This window comes from Suricata suricatta, chromosome 8 (assembly GCF_006229205.1).
Source record: "Suricata suricatta isolate VVHF042 chromosome 8, meerkat_22Aug2017_6uvM2_HiC, whole genome shotgun sequence".
Classification (NCBI taxonomy): Eukaryota; Metazoa; Chordata; class Mammalia; order Carnivora; family Herpestidae; genus Suricata; species Suricata suricatta.
Genome location: NC_043707.1, coordinates 125,189,157 through 125,204,724, shown reverse-complemented (window position 1 = coordinate 125,204,724; position 15,568 = coordinate 125,189,157). Strand labels below are relative to the sequence as shown.

The following is a 15,568-nucleotide window of genomic DNA, read 5'->3' as shown; positions in this document are numbered from 1 at the left end:
AATCACACCATTTCTGCATTTAAGACAAAGTAGTCAGACCTCCTTGGGGGCTCCCTGGGTGGCTCGGTCAGTTAAGTGTCTGACTTCAGCTCAGGTCATGATCTCATGGCTCATGAGTTTGAGCCCCACGCTGGGCTCTGTGCGGACACTGAGCCTGGAGCCTGCTTCGGATTTTGTTTCTCTGCCCTGTCCCACTTGTGTTCTCTCTCAAAAGTAAATAAACAGTTAAAAAAAAAGTTACTTTTTTTCTATTGTTTAGGCCCACTGAAACACTTTAGATCCTTAGGGTTCCTTTGAGAGAAGGCATATTAATGCTTCATGTGAATTATGAGAGAATAAAAGTCAAGTCCTGGGTGGATCTGTAGATTGCATAGGCAAGGCAACACAGAAACTTAGAAGCCATTTGTGTTGTGTGTTGTATAGCAGCAGCACTCCTCACCTGGCTAGCCCTGTCTCCTGCCTGCAGCTCTGATGCATCCCCACCCACCTCAGCTTTTCACCTTTCAGAGATGATTGATTTGTCCTTTGTCCTGTAATAACTACTGCTTGTGCTTTTTCCTTTAGCCCAAGGAGACTGTGGTATCTCGCTGGCGTGCTGACCCCTGGGCACGGGGCTCCTATTCGTATGTAGCTGCAGGATCATCTGGAAATGACTATGATTTAATGGCTCAGCCAATCACTCCTGGCCCTTCAATTCCAGGTGCCCCACAGGTGAGAAATTGGCAAACCACCAGGGCTTATTTGGGAAAAAACCAGTATCTCAGGATTTCAGGGTAAAATTGATTTTTTTTTTTAAGTTGGAGCCTTTCAAATATCCAAGAGCAGAGGAGGAGGGAGGAACCAGTGTTATTTGTGTCTCATTTCTCACATTGTAGCTCTATAAATCTAGGCAGTCCAGGTTCACAATGGAAGAGTCCACAGTATAAGCCAATTGTTTTTTCCTTGTTTTTGTCCCTAAAAGACAAAAAACATTTTTAATTGCATCCCATTTTGGAATAGCTCATAGAATTGTCGCAGGGTAGCAATCACTAGGTGTCTCCAGGACATGCCCCCGAGGGGTCCTTATCTAGATGATGCCAGACCCTGCTCCAGACAGCGGTCAGGGTCCTCAGGATGCCGTGAAGCTGGCTCTGGAGCGGAGAGGCAAGCTGTTCCTGAGTAAGAGCCAGTGTTGGACTCTCTGTGGTGCAGAGCAGTCAGGACCCCCTCTGCCCCAGCAGGTGCTGTAGGAGGCAGAGAAAGCTCTAGAACTGGGTATCCGCCAGCATTAAAGATTTCATAAGTACAGGTGCAGTTATCAGCCTAGTAGGAATAAGGCTGGGCTGAATTTTGTCGCATTTCTACGTCTGTCAATTCTAGAATGCCTACCGTTAAGGCAGACCCTTTTTGGTAAAATGATGGTCTGTGATTGGCAAGGCTGTGTTCAAAGGCCAACAGGAATTTAGCAGTTCAAACACAACAAAAGTGTTGTGTTTGCAACCTCTAATTTTCTCTCATTTTTTCTTTCCTGAAATAGCCAATTCCACGACTCTTCTTTGCTGGAGAACATACTATCCGTAACTACCCAGCCACCGTTCATGGTGCTCTGCTGAGTGGGCTGCGAGAAGCAGGAAGGATTGCAGACCAGTTCCTGGGGGCCATGTACACCCTGCCTCGCCAGGCCACACCAGGTGTTCCTGCGCAGCAGTCCCCAAGCATGTGATACTGATGGGTTCAGGGGGAAGCAGCCAGTGTGTGTGACTTTTGCTGTGTAGGCAAAGCTCTTGTGGCAATACCAGATCCCACGGAGAAACTCACTCTGGCATCTGGGCTCCCCCTCAGCTGCTGGAACTCGGGATGCCAGGTGGCCAAGGAGGTTGTCTCCTTTGAGTGACTTAGAGCTAGAGAGACAGTTGTCCGTTAGTGCGGAAGTTGGTGTTCTTCCTAAAGACTGAGGTAAGCAGGTGTGGGGAGAGGATATCTTAGTCTCTTGATGTGTGGTGGTTTTTTATATTTTAAAAATAAAACTTCATATAAAATTAGTCCTATCTTTTGTTGTTGTTTCCCCTTGGAGTAATATACAAGACAGGTGCTGAGCCTTTGGAAATGGCACTGTTATCCATGTTTACATAAGGGGGATATATATATATATATATATATAAAGGAGAAAAGTGGTGGGGTCAGGGCTGAAGATAGGGTTGAGGGGCCCCCCACAGAAGCAATGGGGTCCCTGATGTATGTAACTAGAGAGTTCCCTGTTGGGATTATGGGATGAGACTGTACACTAAAGACTATGAAGCTGTAGGTCAAGCATATGGATATTAGCAAATTTTTAATTGTTAAGATAAAACAAGGCACAGAGTTTGGGTGTGCCTCCAGCAGACCATCTGGCTTTACTCCCCAGGTTCTCTCCATGGGTATGTGGCTAACCTTCCACTTTCGTCCAAAGTACTGCTAGAAGAGTTTTAGGAAGTGTTACGTCAGATGATCAAGGGTTTAGGTGACTTAGCTGGTATGTTAACAGATTACCTCAGCAGCTTTGAGGGAAGATCCCATTTCCTTGCTTTTTTAGCTTCTAGTGTATTCCTTGACTTGTGGACCCTTTTCTCTACCTTCAAAGCACACTCCTCGAGGGTTGCCTTACTTCTTAAAATTGCAAAGAGGTTACTTTGCAATTGATGGTCAAAGCTCATCACTCCAGTCTCTGCTGCTCTTGTTCTCTCGTCCTCGCTTCGGGTCTCCCCTCTTACAAGGATACTTATGATTTCATTTAAAGTCCTTAAATCCTCTTGTCTGCAAAATCCCTTTTGCCATGTAAGGTAGTATAAACATTTTTATAAGAAAGGAGCTACAGTAACTGTTCCTTCTCTAGCGTTCCTGACAGTGCTACTATAAATGCATGTACATGGTATGTCTGGAAATTAGCTTTTACTAATGTTAATTCTTCCCTGTAATTAGTCTAAATGAGGTTTTATTCTTAGTAAGATTTAGGGGACATTACAGTAGTGGTCTGACGATAAGATGAAGATGGAGAAGGCTTTTCCCCTACTCTTGGAACGAGTAACAGCAATGGGGGAAATCCACACAGCAGGACCAGGACAAGTGGCATAAAGGTGAGAGGAGCACACAGTGAGAAGTCTATGGACTTTGGACCTACTTTTGAATCCCAGCTCTGCCATTAATAAATACGGTTACCTCAATGGGGTTACAGTTATCTGATCCAAAGTTAGATACTTTAAAAAGTTTGTTTTAAACACATGGTACAGGTAGCTTGAGGCTGATAATTGTGTGATAACACACAAGCCTAAAACTAAAATGTAGCAGTTAGCTGCTACAATTTTCTGAGTCCAGTCCAGTCATGTGGGTGCTGAGTGTGTCATTTTCCAAGCCTCAGCAGGTTTCCAGTCTTTACGGCATCATTAATTAGTTGGCTAAGTATTTTAAATAAAATTGTGTGAAACACAATAGCTGTATCAGAGCACAGACCACAGTTGTACTCAGAGAGGACAGCAACAGAAATGGCATCACTGACACACAGAGCACATGGAAACTAGGGAGCTTTATTGGTTACATATTGTGCTGCAGAGCCAACAGACAGCATTAGAGCCGGAGGATACATGCAGACAGGCAGCTTCCACTATACACATGCACCCGAGGAGCCCTGAGTCACTGCTCATGGCTTCGCCCTGGTTTCCAGCAACAGGGTCCGGCCTCCTTGGTCCCAGGCTTGGAGCAGGAATGTAGAAGCTGCTGCACCTAGACTCCAAGGGGCAGGGGTGAGACCAGAGCACCTGCCTGAACAAGATGTGGACTGACAGATATTGATGCCCCCTAGCAAAGGGGCCTTTAATGCATTAACAGGTTGTTTTTTTTTTTTAGGGCTACACTTCCCTAGCCCTCCCAATCTTTAAAATACAAAAAAAATAGACTTTATTCTCTTAAAAATACATTCCATTCAGTACATGTTCTGAGCTGTGAAGCAGCAGGAAAATAGGGCCCCTTTCCTATGATCTTGGTTGTGAGGCTTTGAGGAGAACCCTGTGCCCCACCAGGGTAGACCAAAGATAATCCCTAAAAGCAGCTCTTCCAAAGCAATCTTGTCAGAGTAACCACAAACCCCACATCAACAGAGGCAGCTAGAGACCCAGTCTCTGGGTCCCTGGTTCCTTTACTGGGAAATGGTAGCAACTTGGCACTAACCCCTAAACATAAAGCACTAAAACTGCCCCCAGGACGACAGGTCCAAGATCAATGTAGACCCTCCCACCCCACCGTAAGAGAGGAGGGACTTCTGTGCAGGCTTGCCTGGGGCAGGGGCTGGAGACCTTGGTCCCACTGCAAATCCCCTTCGCCCACCACCCCTGCAGCTTTTTCTGGTTGCTTTCACTACCAGAGGAGTGAGAGAAGGCGGCAGCAGGTGGAAAGGAGCCCAGCCTCTGGTACAGCAGATGAAGGCTGGAAGCCAGCTCTGCTTCCTCCAACCAAGCAGCTCTGGAGTGCCAGGTTCCTCAGGCTCGCCGGGACCCCTCCCACCACAAATACACCTAAGAGTTAGAGCCACGCTGCAGAAGAAGCTTGTCCTATAAATGGGTTTGTTGGCTGGGACAGTGGGAATATTTGGCTTGACTGAACAGATATTTAATTACCAGGTCTCCCCTTTATGTGGAAATTTTCTCCAGGACCCCTGATGGTGAGGCCTGGGTGCAGATGGTCACACAGAGGTTGCTTTTCAGAAAGGTGCCTTTCAACTTTGGAATCTGAGAGCCAGCCTTGCCAGCCATTTGAAACCCAGAGGAACTGAGCCTCCAGCCTTCACCTGCTATCACAAATGGTATCTTCTGCAACGCTGAGGACACTTAAAAATAAAATCTATTTTACAATGGTTCTAGAAAGTATGCAGATTAAGGAGACACAATAATTATCCTGAAATAATTGTTAATCAAACCCTATTGCACTCAGATTTTAAGATAGCAGCCCCCAGCAAGAGGGCACCATGGCTGTCCCTCTTCCAGAGCATTTGGGTAGTGGCAGATGTTGGTGCTGCTGCAGTGTGGAAAGATCCAGACTTTGGCACCAGGAGCTACAGCACCAGAATCCAGGGCTCCAATGCCCAAAGAAGAGAGTTAGTGGTGAAATCTTGGCACCCTTGTTTCCACCAGCTGAGAAGAGCCACAGACTTAGTTTCCTATAACCTCAGTTGACCCCGCAGAGGTCCGTTTCCTGTGGACTCTCAAGGTTGCCAACCAGTAAAGAATGGCAGGGAGGCTACAGGTGAGAGGTTACACTTTGGGCAAGCTGGTTTCTGGCCAGTGACCCAGGAGAAGCAGCAGAAAGAGATTGTGAAAACAGCATCCTAAACCGAGCGAGCATCTACGTCAGCACTATGGAGAGGAAAGATGAGCTACACAGCAATGCCCTTAGACTGGCAACCCTCCAGAAGAAGTGTGCGCTAAACATTCCTGACCCTGAAAGGAAGCCAATCAGTGTGCTCCAGGATGCCTCCAGGATGGTCAGGACTGATGGCAGACACAGGTGAGACAAACGCGGATGCCCAAGGACAGGCAGAGAACATGGCCCATGACGCACAGCAACAGGATGGCCAACTTGTGTCACAAAAGCCAGGGGATGCTGTGTGGCAAGTGGGCAAGGCTGGTGCCAAAAAGGCTGCAGAAGCTGTCTGATCTGATCCCTTCACCTTACAAACTAGAAAAATGAAAGAACTTCTCTGAGCTCATCCTCCTGACATTAGAACATGGAAAGAATAAGGCCCAGAAAAACAAGGCCAGGGAAGGACACATTCCCCAAAACCATCTGGATGCTACCTTCTGAAGTCACCCCCCACAAGACAGTATAAACAAAACCACCTCAGAATGCCAGATTTAGGACCCTTAGAGACCATTACAAAGAATTCATTTTACAGATCAGGAAACTGAGGCCCTAAGAGAACTGTGACTTGCCCAAAGTCACACAGCAAGAAAGTACAAAGCCACGAAGCAAATTCAGCTTTCCTGACTCCTAGTAATGCTCTCTTTCGCTGTGAAGGAACAGTGTCTGTGCCATGAAAAGTAGCCTTTGAAAAGGGATCCCTTCTTTGAACTGAGAAAGTTCTACAAAAAGCGGTGCCAAGAATATGTGGTTCTTTTCGACTTCCCCGTGTGACATAAGGAAACATCAACTTTACGTGGCTTCCTGAAAGGCTTGTTGCATTGAATAAACCTGGGGCCCTCAGTGGGCATGTATTATTACCTTTATTCCAGTGAAGTCGTCGTGACAGTTCGCAGAAACCACGGGCCCACTTCTGTAGGAAGGCATCAGTTTGGTAAAGTGCGATACCTCCTCCATGGGGGATGAAGGAAGAGGAAGAAAGTCCATGCCTTTCATGGAACTATTGCTTTGTGGAGTGCCTGGGAAATGTTTCTTCCTGCCCACTTTCCCCCTTGCTGGGCACTTCCTAGAAGGCAGAGTATGCTGGGTCAGGCCCAGTTCAGTCCAGAAGTGTTCCAAAGATGGAAACGACACAGTCAGCCTGGTGTCTCCGGCCACGGGAGAGGAGCAGGCAGTGCCAGCAGCATTACTGGTGCCCAGGGAAGGAGATGCGTGAGGCTTGTGCACTTCCAGATGCCTTTGGAAGGTGAGCATAGAGCCAGGGGAAGGGAGGGATGATGTCATCCCAAGAGGTGGGTACCCGTGTGCTCTGCCCCCAGGAAAGTTACCAGACAAGGGGCCGTGTCCGAGAAGCTTCAGCCTAAAGGTTGGTCCGGTAATCCCTTAGAGGCAGCAGACCTCTTCTGCTGTACAAGTCTGAGGAACTCCAAAGGGGAAAGGAGTGGAAGCCCCCTACACAGAGGTGATGGCTGCCAGGTGTTAGGGGGTACTTCGGCCTCCAGGGCAAACAAGGAGTGAACTGGATGCGGTGAGGAGACTAATAAACCACACAGAAGGGGCTGCCCTCTGACCCACTAAGGAGCAGAGAAGAGCTTTTCAGCTGCTGTGGTATGGTGAGGAGACAAGGGGTTTCTAGATCTTTCCCTATTTGGGGGCCAGAGTGGCCCATCCGACCTGGGGGCAGGGGCAAGGTCAGAGAACTCATGCATCAGGGAAGGCCGCGCCTGGGTGACTGTCCAGCTTGTAGTTTCTGATCCCCTCGGGCCAACTGGCAAAATGAGCCAAGCCACAGCCTGGTCTGCCACAGTCTCCCAGCCAAGGCCTGGCGTCCGGCCTGGTTAACCAGCCTTGCATCCTTCATGGGGCAGGAAGGCAGGAGAGTGGAGAAGCAGGAGCAGAGGAGACAGCAGACCTCACCAGCTGGTTCAGTTGTCCTCAGCACAGGGCCTGGCAGGCCGTAACCGTTCCTCCGCCCGGGCTCGCCCAGGCTCTGGCAGCCCCTGCTTCGCAAGCAGTTCAGACCGCTCCACGGAGCTGTGCAGTCGCCTGTGGCCACTGAGTGTGCAGTCGTCACCTTCCTCCTGTGCCAAAAATGACGAAAGTGAGCTGTGAAGGACAATAGTGAGTAACAAGGCACACTCCCTCCCTCTCCCAATGGTCCTATTCAGCCCGACAGGGAGGTACAGGGACCACAGCGTAACTGCAGAGATTTGCTTTGGCCTGAGGAAACTCAGGCAGACTACAGACCGCCAAGCTGCGGCGGCTCAGAGAGCAGACTGGCAGCTCAAAACTGAGCAGGGGCCTGTGGAGGAAGGGGCCTGCGCCATGTGGTCCTTTAAGGAGGCCCAGCTGTCCTTGAGTTATGTGTGTTTGGGCTGCATTTCCCTGCTTGCGGAGCAAGGGATTCTATACTGCTGAAAAGGACAATGGACCATGCTTTTCCTCCTTCCCACTTATAAACTACCACAAAGCTCAGGTGCCTTCCCTTCTAGATTCTACACCTCTTCCTCATCCTGTCTCTCAGGCAGCCAGAGCCTCCGGCCTAAACACCTCTCTTCTACCAGAATTCTGCCTTTTCAGTGTTCTTGGTCCTTCTGAGCAAATACAGATCAAAGAACACAAGTATGAGTGAGAAAGTTAGGCAGGGTAGAAAGCACTGGGTTCAGAAATGGGAATTTTAGGGGCACCTGGGTGGCTCAGCCAGTTAAGCGTCTGACCCTTGATTTTGGCTCAGGTCATGATCTGACAGTTTGTGATTTCAAACCCCCCATGTCAGGCTCTGCACTGACAGCATGGAGCCTGCTTGGGAATCTGTCTCCCTTTCTCAAAAATAAACATTAAAAAAAAAAAAGGTAGGGGGGGAATCTTGGACTCAAATCCTAGCTTATCCAGTAACTCAGTTGCATGGCCTTGGGTAAGATACTCTTGTGTCTCTGATGACCATCAGTGTCTAGATCTAAAAAACGGAGAGAATGCGACGGGGGGGACCTGTATGGACTCACAGGACATTTCAAGTGACACCTGGGCACAAAGTATATATATAGAGCTGGCCCATTGGAAACCCTTTCATCCATGTGCTAACAGCTGACAAAACTCTGCTGAGGAGACCCACTCCCTGCCCCCCTCCTATGTGTGCTACAGACAGGTCACTGGGTGCCCTGGTCCTTGTGCTTCTGGGTGCTGCTCTGTGGGGTTTTAGGAGAGTTCTTTTTGCTGTGCTGGCAAACCAAGACAATGGAGGCCAGATCTCAGACTGCTTTTTGTGTGGCCTTCAAACTGGAAAAGGGGGTTTGGGAAATTCATGCTGCTCTCTGCCAAATACCTTCTTCAAGGCCAAATCTACCTTATTTTCGGCAGTTCTCTGAGCAATCCAGCTAGCTCTACCAGGATTCCCCAGCCCCATAACCCTGAGGCACCCAGGTTAGGGCAGAGGGAGCAAAGAGGAATATAAAAGAGTCAAGGAGAGTGGAAGGAGGGGAAAGGGAGAGAGAGGGACAGCAGGGGCTGGGGGGGGGCGGGGGGCTCACCACGCCTGCCGAGTGGTTCCAGGCTGCAGCCGTGGCAGCATCTCCCACCCGATTCCGACGAGTCACCGCCTCAGCCACGGTGAGGCTACTCTGGGTCCTTCTGGAGGTGAGCTCAGGGGCATCCCCTGAATTTCCTGCCCTTCGAGCACCCTGGTCACAAAGGTACGATCTGGGCTGTACAAAGTCTGAACAGTCGGTGGAGGCCCTCTGCGTGTAGGCGTTGGTAGCTTCCACATTTCTACCTGTTCGAGTTGGGGGGTCTTCTAAAGAGTTCAAGTCTCGCCTACTCTTCCAAGCATTCCGCACAGTAACATGTCTGGCATCTGAAGAGCCCACTTCTGAAGGGGCACTATGGCTTTTCCACCTGATTGTCTCCGCTGGGGGGACATGGCTATTCCTCTCCACAGGATCCGATGGCTTGATTATAATGCTGCTCCGAGAGACCACGGTTTCTGGCTTGTTCTTCAGGGACCCATCTCCCATTCTCTCAGCTTCAGTGAACTGCAGGGCAATGTCATGTTTGTGAATGGAGAGCTCAAAGGGGGAGCTGACATGGTTGCTAACTGATGTGAGCTCTGCCGGCCCAACCTGGATATTGCTGGTGGATGTGTGCCTTTCCCGCGGGGCCTCACCCAGGGCGGCTCTGGGGCTGCTGCTGTCAGAGGGGTAGATAGTTATGCTGCTCGTCACCTTGTTTGGCCCTGGTTTGGAGGTGGATTTCTGCTTCTCCGTTGTGGCCTCAGTTCCAGATCCTCCCATGATTTTTTTTACATCCTTATCAATGATGACGGGTTTGATGATAGCTCTAGACCGCAAGGCCTCTCTGGGGCTAAAGGGCCGCTGGCTTTTTACCCCAGCACTATTGGCATCTGGGAACTCCATGGCATTGGTGGAGGCTCTGCCAGATTTCACTGACTCACTTTCTGTCCCAGCATCTTTATCATTCTCAAACAGGGAGGTTCTGAGTCCCCCTCGGGATTTGGCTTTCTCTCTAGGGTTGGGTTGGTGTTTGAGCTCTGGCTCTGGAGTGATGGTGGTGTTTACCAGTTTGGCAGTAACAAGAGATGTCACATCCATGTCGTCATCTGAGTCTGGCTTCTCTCTGCCACTGGATTTGAGGACTCGGCACCTCAGGGCCTCATGCTGACTGCTCTCTTCCATCACAGCTGCTCCAGGTTGATCAACACCTTCTTTACTTGGGGTTGAAAGGCCCTGAAGGATGTTCTCTTGGCTTCTGGAATTATAAGGATACTTTGAGAAAAGTTGAGGCTTAGAATTTGGGGAACTGGTATCAACCTCCAGGCCACTGGCAGCCTTTTTGCCCTTGGACAGCCCTTCTGAGGAAGATCCTCGAGATGAGGCCAGAGCTCCAACTGCCTTAGGACTGCCACAATCTGCAGCCTGAGTCACCTGACTTCCAGTGCCAGGTACCTGCCCCCTCTTGCCAAAGAGGGCCTCAGCAGAGGCATCAGAAGCCTTGTCAGCTCTACCCAGTATGTCACTGGGAACAGAACCATGGGTGCTATTATCACTAAATGTCCGTGTAGTCTTCTCCACTTTTCCCTTCAACCCACTCTCAGTACCCGGTTTGGGAGCACTCTTCCATGCTTTACTGTGCTCCTGAGCAGCAGGCGGGTAGCGGCTAAGCACCGAAGGCTGCTCCCTGGACTTCTTCCCTTCACTCTGAGAAGAGCCAGATACAAATCGATCTTCAGTTCTCCTTGTCTCCTGAGTCCCGCTGTCTGTACTGGCCCCGACGTTGGAAGCTTTGGCTGCCCTCCTATTGGAGAAACTGGGAGAGGAGACCTGCCTATTGCCCAGAGAACAGTTTTCATTGTGGAGTGCAATATCTCTGTTTCGGTGCCTCTCCCGCTTCTGCTGAGGGGACAGTTCCCGCGGTGTGTGCTTGGACACAGATGCCTCATTCCCATGGACTCTTAACTTAGTCCTCTCGTGTCTGCCTTTGCTGGACAGGAACGCCTCTTCCCCTTCTACCTCCCCATTCTCTAACTCTTTCTGTTTCTTGATTTGTAGCTTTATCTCCTCCAGCTGACTGGCTAAGAGTTTGTTTTTATTTTGTTCACTTAGGTAATTATCCTGAAGATCATTATTTTTGGCCCTCATTTTCTTAAGTTCTTCTTCCAAAGATTCAAAATGTTTGATTTGTGTCTTGAGTCTCTCAATCTCTTGGTTGAGATCTTTAACTTTGTTGTCTTCTTGATTTCGGTTCTTTTCGTTTTCTGATTTGTTTCTTGTTTCGTTCTCTACCTGCTTTAGATAGTCCAGAGCGCCCTTCCTTCTTGATTCTTTGCACGGAAGTGTGGAGGAGATCCCATCCTCAATCCGCAGGTCATTCCTTTCCAGAAGATTAGAAGCATTCCTTGAATAATCTCGGTTCATTTTTTTGTTCTGCTCCAGTTTTTGAGTGAGCTCTTTTATCAGTTTCTCATTCTCTTTCTCCTTTTCGTTCAAGTATTTTCTCTCACTTACAAAGCTCAGAGTTAATGATTTCAGTTTTTCTAGCTCTGACACTAAACTCTGCTCAGTTTTATCCAGGCGGTCCTCAGAAGATTCCAGTTCTTTCACTTTGACCCTGAGCATTTCCAGCTCAGCGGAGATCTTCTTTGTCAGGTTTCTCTCCTCATTCAGGCTCAGACAGAGTTGGGTACAGTCATTCTTACTCCTGCCAAAGGCCTCCTCCAGTTTCTCCAGTTCAGCCATTCGTTTCTGAAGCCGTTCAATCTCAGATTTCAGCTCCCGGGTGAGGTTTTCTTCCTCTTCGAGCTTCTCCTTCATCAGCTGGCACAGGTCCTCTGCTCTCTTAATTTCCTCATCTTTGCCTTCGATTCTCAGCACTCGCTGGCGCAACACTTCAATCTCCGCCAACATACTGGAGTTGCTGCCCTCCGCCTGAATCACCTTGTCCTGGAGATCCAGGAGCTCGTCCTCTGCTTTCTGGAGGTTTTTTGTGGCTTCCTCCAACTCATCGAGGCGGCGACTTAGACTCTGTAACTTAAACCGCAAGTGGCGGCTAGAGGCAGTATCCTTGTAGCTTGTAAATTCAGCCATGTCTACTGCCAGCCGGGGTGGGCTCCGAGAGGCATCCAGTTCCACTCAAGGGGCTGAGAAATGGTTACCTTTCTCTTGGCATCCACAACCTTCTTTGGCAGCTGGAGACCATTATCAATCTATAGAAGGAAAGCAGAAAGCAAGTCAGGCAGCAAATCTAAAATCTGTACTTCAGCTCCCAGTTGTAACAGACCTCCCATTTTAATTCTTGTGCTTAGAACATAGCGGGTGCTCAAATTTCTTGAATGAATGAATTTTAATAAACCTGCAGGAAAACACTGGTTCTTTATGACTGATATTGAGGTGATAGTATTCTTCATTAGGATGAAACTAGGTATCAGCAGCCACATGGCAAAAAGACACAGAAGAATGCCTCATTTAGGGGCGCCTGGGTGGCTCAGTCGGTTAGGCCTCTGACTTCAGCTCAGGTCAGATCTCACGTTCGTGGGTTCGAGCCCCGCGTCAGGCTCTGTGCTGACAGCTAGCTCAGAGCCTGGAGCCTGCTTCCGGTTGTGTCTCCTTCTCTCTCTGCCCCTCCCCCTCTCATGCTCTGTCTCTCTCTGTATCAAAAATAAATAAAACATTAAAAAATTAAAAAAAAAAAAAAGAATGCCTCATTTCTCACGGCAAGCTCTAAGAAAATCTTTACCATTTGCCACCTACATAATCTCAGGAGCGTGTAACAACTCCAGTTTTACTTAGCTGTAAAATGGGTATAATAATTCCTACCATCTCTCTCCCCATTATCATTCTGAGCTAATACATAGAAAGCTCTAGGTAACAAAGCAGTAAATAATCCTAAGATTATTAAGAACTACAACAGCTTCAGGAAAAGAAGCAGATTAGTGAAAAACAGTCACTTCACTGACACTAGGGAGATAAAAGGACCTAGGCTCCGTGTGGGGAGAGAGAAAAGGGTACATCCCTAGAAAATTTATAATCTTTGGCCTGCCTTCACTTGAGTTCAGATTTATTACACTGCCTTGAACGGTCTGAGACTGTTCTTGTCCTTACTGAGAATCTAACCTAAAACGGTCTCTGCCTGGTAAAATTCCTGGGAAACTTGGAGAGAAACACTCTCTACCAAGGTCACATAAGAGTCCCATAAAGTCCTGCTGAACCTGAGTTTACAATTCTAAATTACAAAACACGTAAGGACTAATCTTTTACTATGACTGAACCAATTATTATTTACACCAATAAAAACAAAAGTTAGTAAGACACACTAGAGACTATAAGTACATTCCAATGTTTAAAGTCATAAAAGAAAGAACCAAAACAGGAGACAAGAAAGTGATATCAACAAAGATCAGAAGATTTTAAAATTAACCAAACAATCGCTTAGAAAAGTAAAGAAAAATGGCAAATTAGATGCAAATGAAGAGAATACAGTATTTGAGAAGAGATATAAGGAGATTACAAAAGGTAGCAAACTTAAAAATTTTGTTAAAGAGGTCCAAAAATGAGGAAGTTTTAACAGGTAGCCCAAAAGGAAGGAACAGAGAGAATGGAGGAGAAGTGATAATTAAAGAACTACCAAGAGTTGATGAAAAATAGCGAGCCTCACTCATATTTAGGTAGCAAAGCCCCAACCAAAGCAGGTATAAGTTAAATCTGCACCTAGACCCTCAAGAGGATACAGTAGAATACCACAAAGAGGAGAGACGCAACAGGAAGAAAAAATAGATATTCTATGAAGTAACAACTGAACTGGTTTCTCAATAGTAACTTAAGTAAGTGTGAAACCGAAGACCAGACATGATGGGGCACCTGGCTGGCTCAGAGTACACAACTCTTGATTCTCAGGGTTGTGGGTTTGAGTCCCCAGCATGGGGACTTTAAGATTTGCAAATCTTTAAAAACAACAACAGAGAGAGAGAGGTACCTGAGTGGCCCAGTCGGTTAAACGTCCTTCAGCTCAGGTCATGATCTTGTGGTTCACGAGTTTGAGCCCCATGTTGGGCTCTGTGCTGACAGCTCAGAGCCTGGAGCCTGCTTTGGATTCTGTGCCTCCCCCCTCTCTCTGCCCCTCCTCTGCTCACACTCTGTCTCTGTCTCTCTCTCTCAACAAACATTAAAGAACTTACCAAACTCAACACCCAAAAAACAATCCAGTGAAGACATGGATGAAAGACAGGAATAGACACTTTACCAAAGAAGACATCCAGATGGCTAATAGACATGAAGAACTGCTCAACATCACTCATCATCAAGGAAATATAAATTAAAACCACAATGAGATACCACCTCACACTAGTCCAAATGGCAAAAATTAACAACTCAGGCAACAATAGATGTTGGTGAAGATGTGGAGAAAGGATCTCTTGTGCACCGCTGGTGGGAATGCAAACTGGTGCAGCTACTCTGGAAAACAGTATGGAGGTTCCTTAGAAAGTTAAAAATAGAACTACCCTATGGCCCAGCAACTGCTATTAGGTATATATATCCAAGGGATATAGGTGTGCTGCTTCAAAGGGACACATGCATCTCAATGTTTACAGCAGTACTATTAGCAATAACCAAACTATGGAAGGAGCCCAAATGTCCATCGACTGATGAATTGATAAAGATGTGGTATATATATACAATGGAGTATTACTCAACAATCAAAAAAAAAAAAAAAGAAAATTTCCCATTTACAACTACATGGATGGAACTAGAAGGTATTAGGCTAAGTGAAATCAGAGAAAGACAAATATCATGACTCCACTCAAATGTGAAATTTAAGATACAAAACAGATGAACATAAGGGAAGGGGAGCAAAAATAATATAAGAAAAGGGACTCTGTTTTAAGAGACTCTTAAATACAGAGAACAAACAGGGTTGCTGGAGGTGCAGTGGGAGGGGATAGCTAAATGGGAAAGGGCATTAAGGAAGACACTGAGATCAGCACCGAGTGTTATACATCAGGGATAAGTCACTGAAACCATTATTGCACTATATTCTAACTTGGACATAAAAATAAATTAAAAAAAAAAAAAAAAGGCACCTGGCTGGCTCAGTCAGTTAAGGGTCCACTCTTGATTCCAGCTCAGGTCATGATCTCAAGTTTGTAAATTTGAGCCAAGTCACAGTGTGGAGCCTGCTTGGGATTCTCTTTCCCCCTCTCCCACACCCTCTCTCAAACTTTAAAAAAAAGACAAAAGACATGGTAATATCTTTATGAAAGAAGGTACAATTGAAAACCTCTCAGAACACAAAGGAAAATAAAAACTGAAGTGTTTATATTTAACCGACTTTCCTGAAAAAACTATTTATGGATGTACTTCAGAATAAGGATGGGGCTGGTTGGTTCAGTCAGTTAAGCATCTAATTCTTGATCTCAGCTCAAGCCGCATTCTCAGAGTCATGAGTTCCAGCCCTGTGGTGGGCTCCACCCTGGGGGTGGGGCCTACTTAAAGGAAAAAGGAAAGAAAAAAAAAAAAAATAGAAACTTCAATAAGCAAAGAAATCAACCCAAACAAGAACTGGTTCAGTTAAAGAATAAACAAAAATTGACTGGGAGAGGGAAGAGGAAGGGCAGGACAAAACCAAAGTGGAACCACCTAAAATGATGGATAATATGTAAGTAATAAAGAGAGAAATCAGAATTCAAGTGTTCTTTAAA

The 15,568-nt window shown here is 47.0% G+C and overlaps 2 protein-coding genes across 13 annotated transcripts in view; one reads left to right on the top strand and one right to left on the bottom strand.

Moving 5' to 3' along the window:
* KDM1A (lysine demethylase 1A) overlaps window positions 1-2,021 on the top strand; it is a 56,526-nt gene extending 54,505 nt beyond the window's left edge. For all 3 annotated transcript variants that reach the window (XM_029946600.1, XM_029946602.1, XM_029946601.1), the window contains 2 exons: window positions 565-711; window positions 1,517-2,021. In XM_029946600.1, the coding sequence (XP_029802460.1) occupies window positions 565-711; window positions 1,517-1,702 (333 nt within the window). In that variant the 3' untranslated portion in view covers window positions 1,703-2,021. The remainder of the gene's footprint in view (window positions 1-564; window positions 712-1,516) is intronic.
* Window positions 1-15,568, bottom strand: part of LUZP1 (leucine zipper protein 1) — a 109,417-nt gene that overhangs the window by 5,414 nt on the left and 88,435 nt on the right. For 7 of the 10 annotated variants that reach the window (XM_029946598.1, XM_029946596.1, XM_029946594.1 and 4 more), the window contains 2 exons: window positions 8,892-12,079; window positions 3,519-7,445 (listed from right to left, as the gene is read on the bottom strand). In XM_029946598.1, the coding sequence (XP_029802458.1) occupies window positions 7,290-7,445; window positions 8,892-11,960 (3,225 nt within the window). In that variant the 5' untranslated portion in view covers window positions 11,961-12,079 and the 3' untranslated portion in view covers window positions 3,519-7,289. Of the gene's footprint in view, window positions 1-189; window positions 955-3,518; window positions 7,446-8,891; window positions 12,080-15,568 lie in introns of those variants that run through there. The other 3 variants (XR_003911627.1, XR_003911626.1, XR_003911628.1) reach the window with 3 other exon arrangements.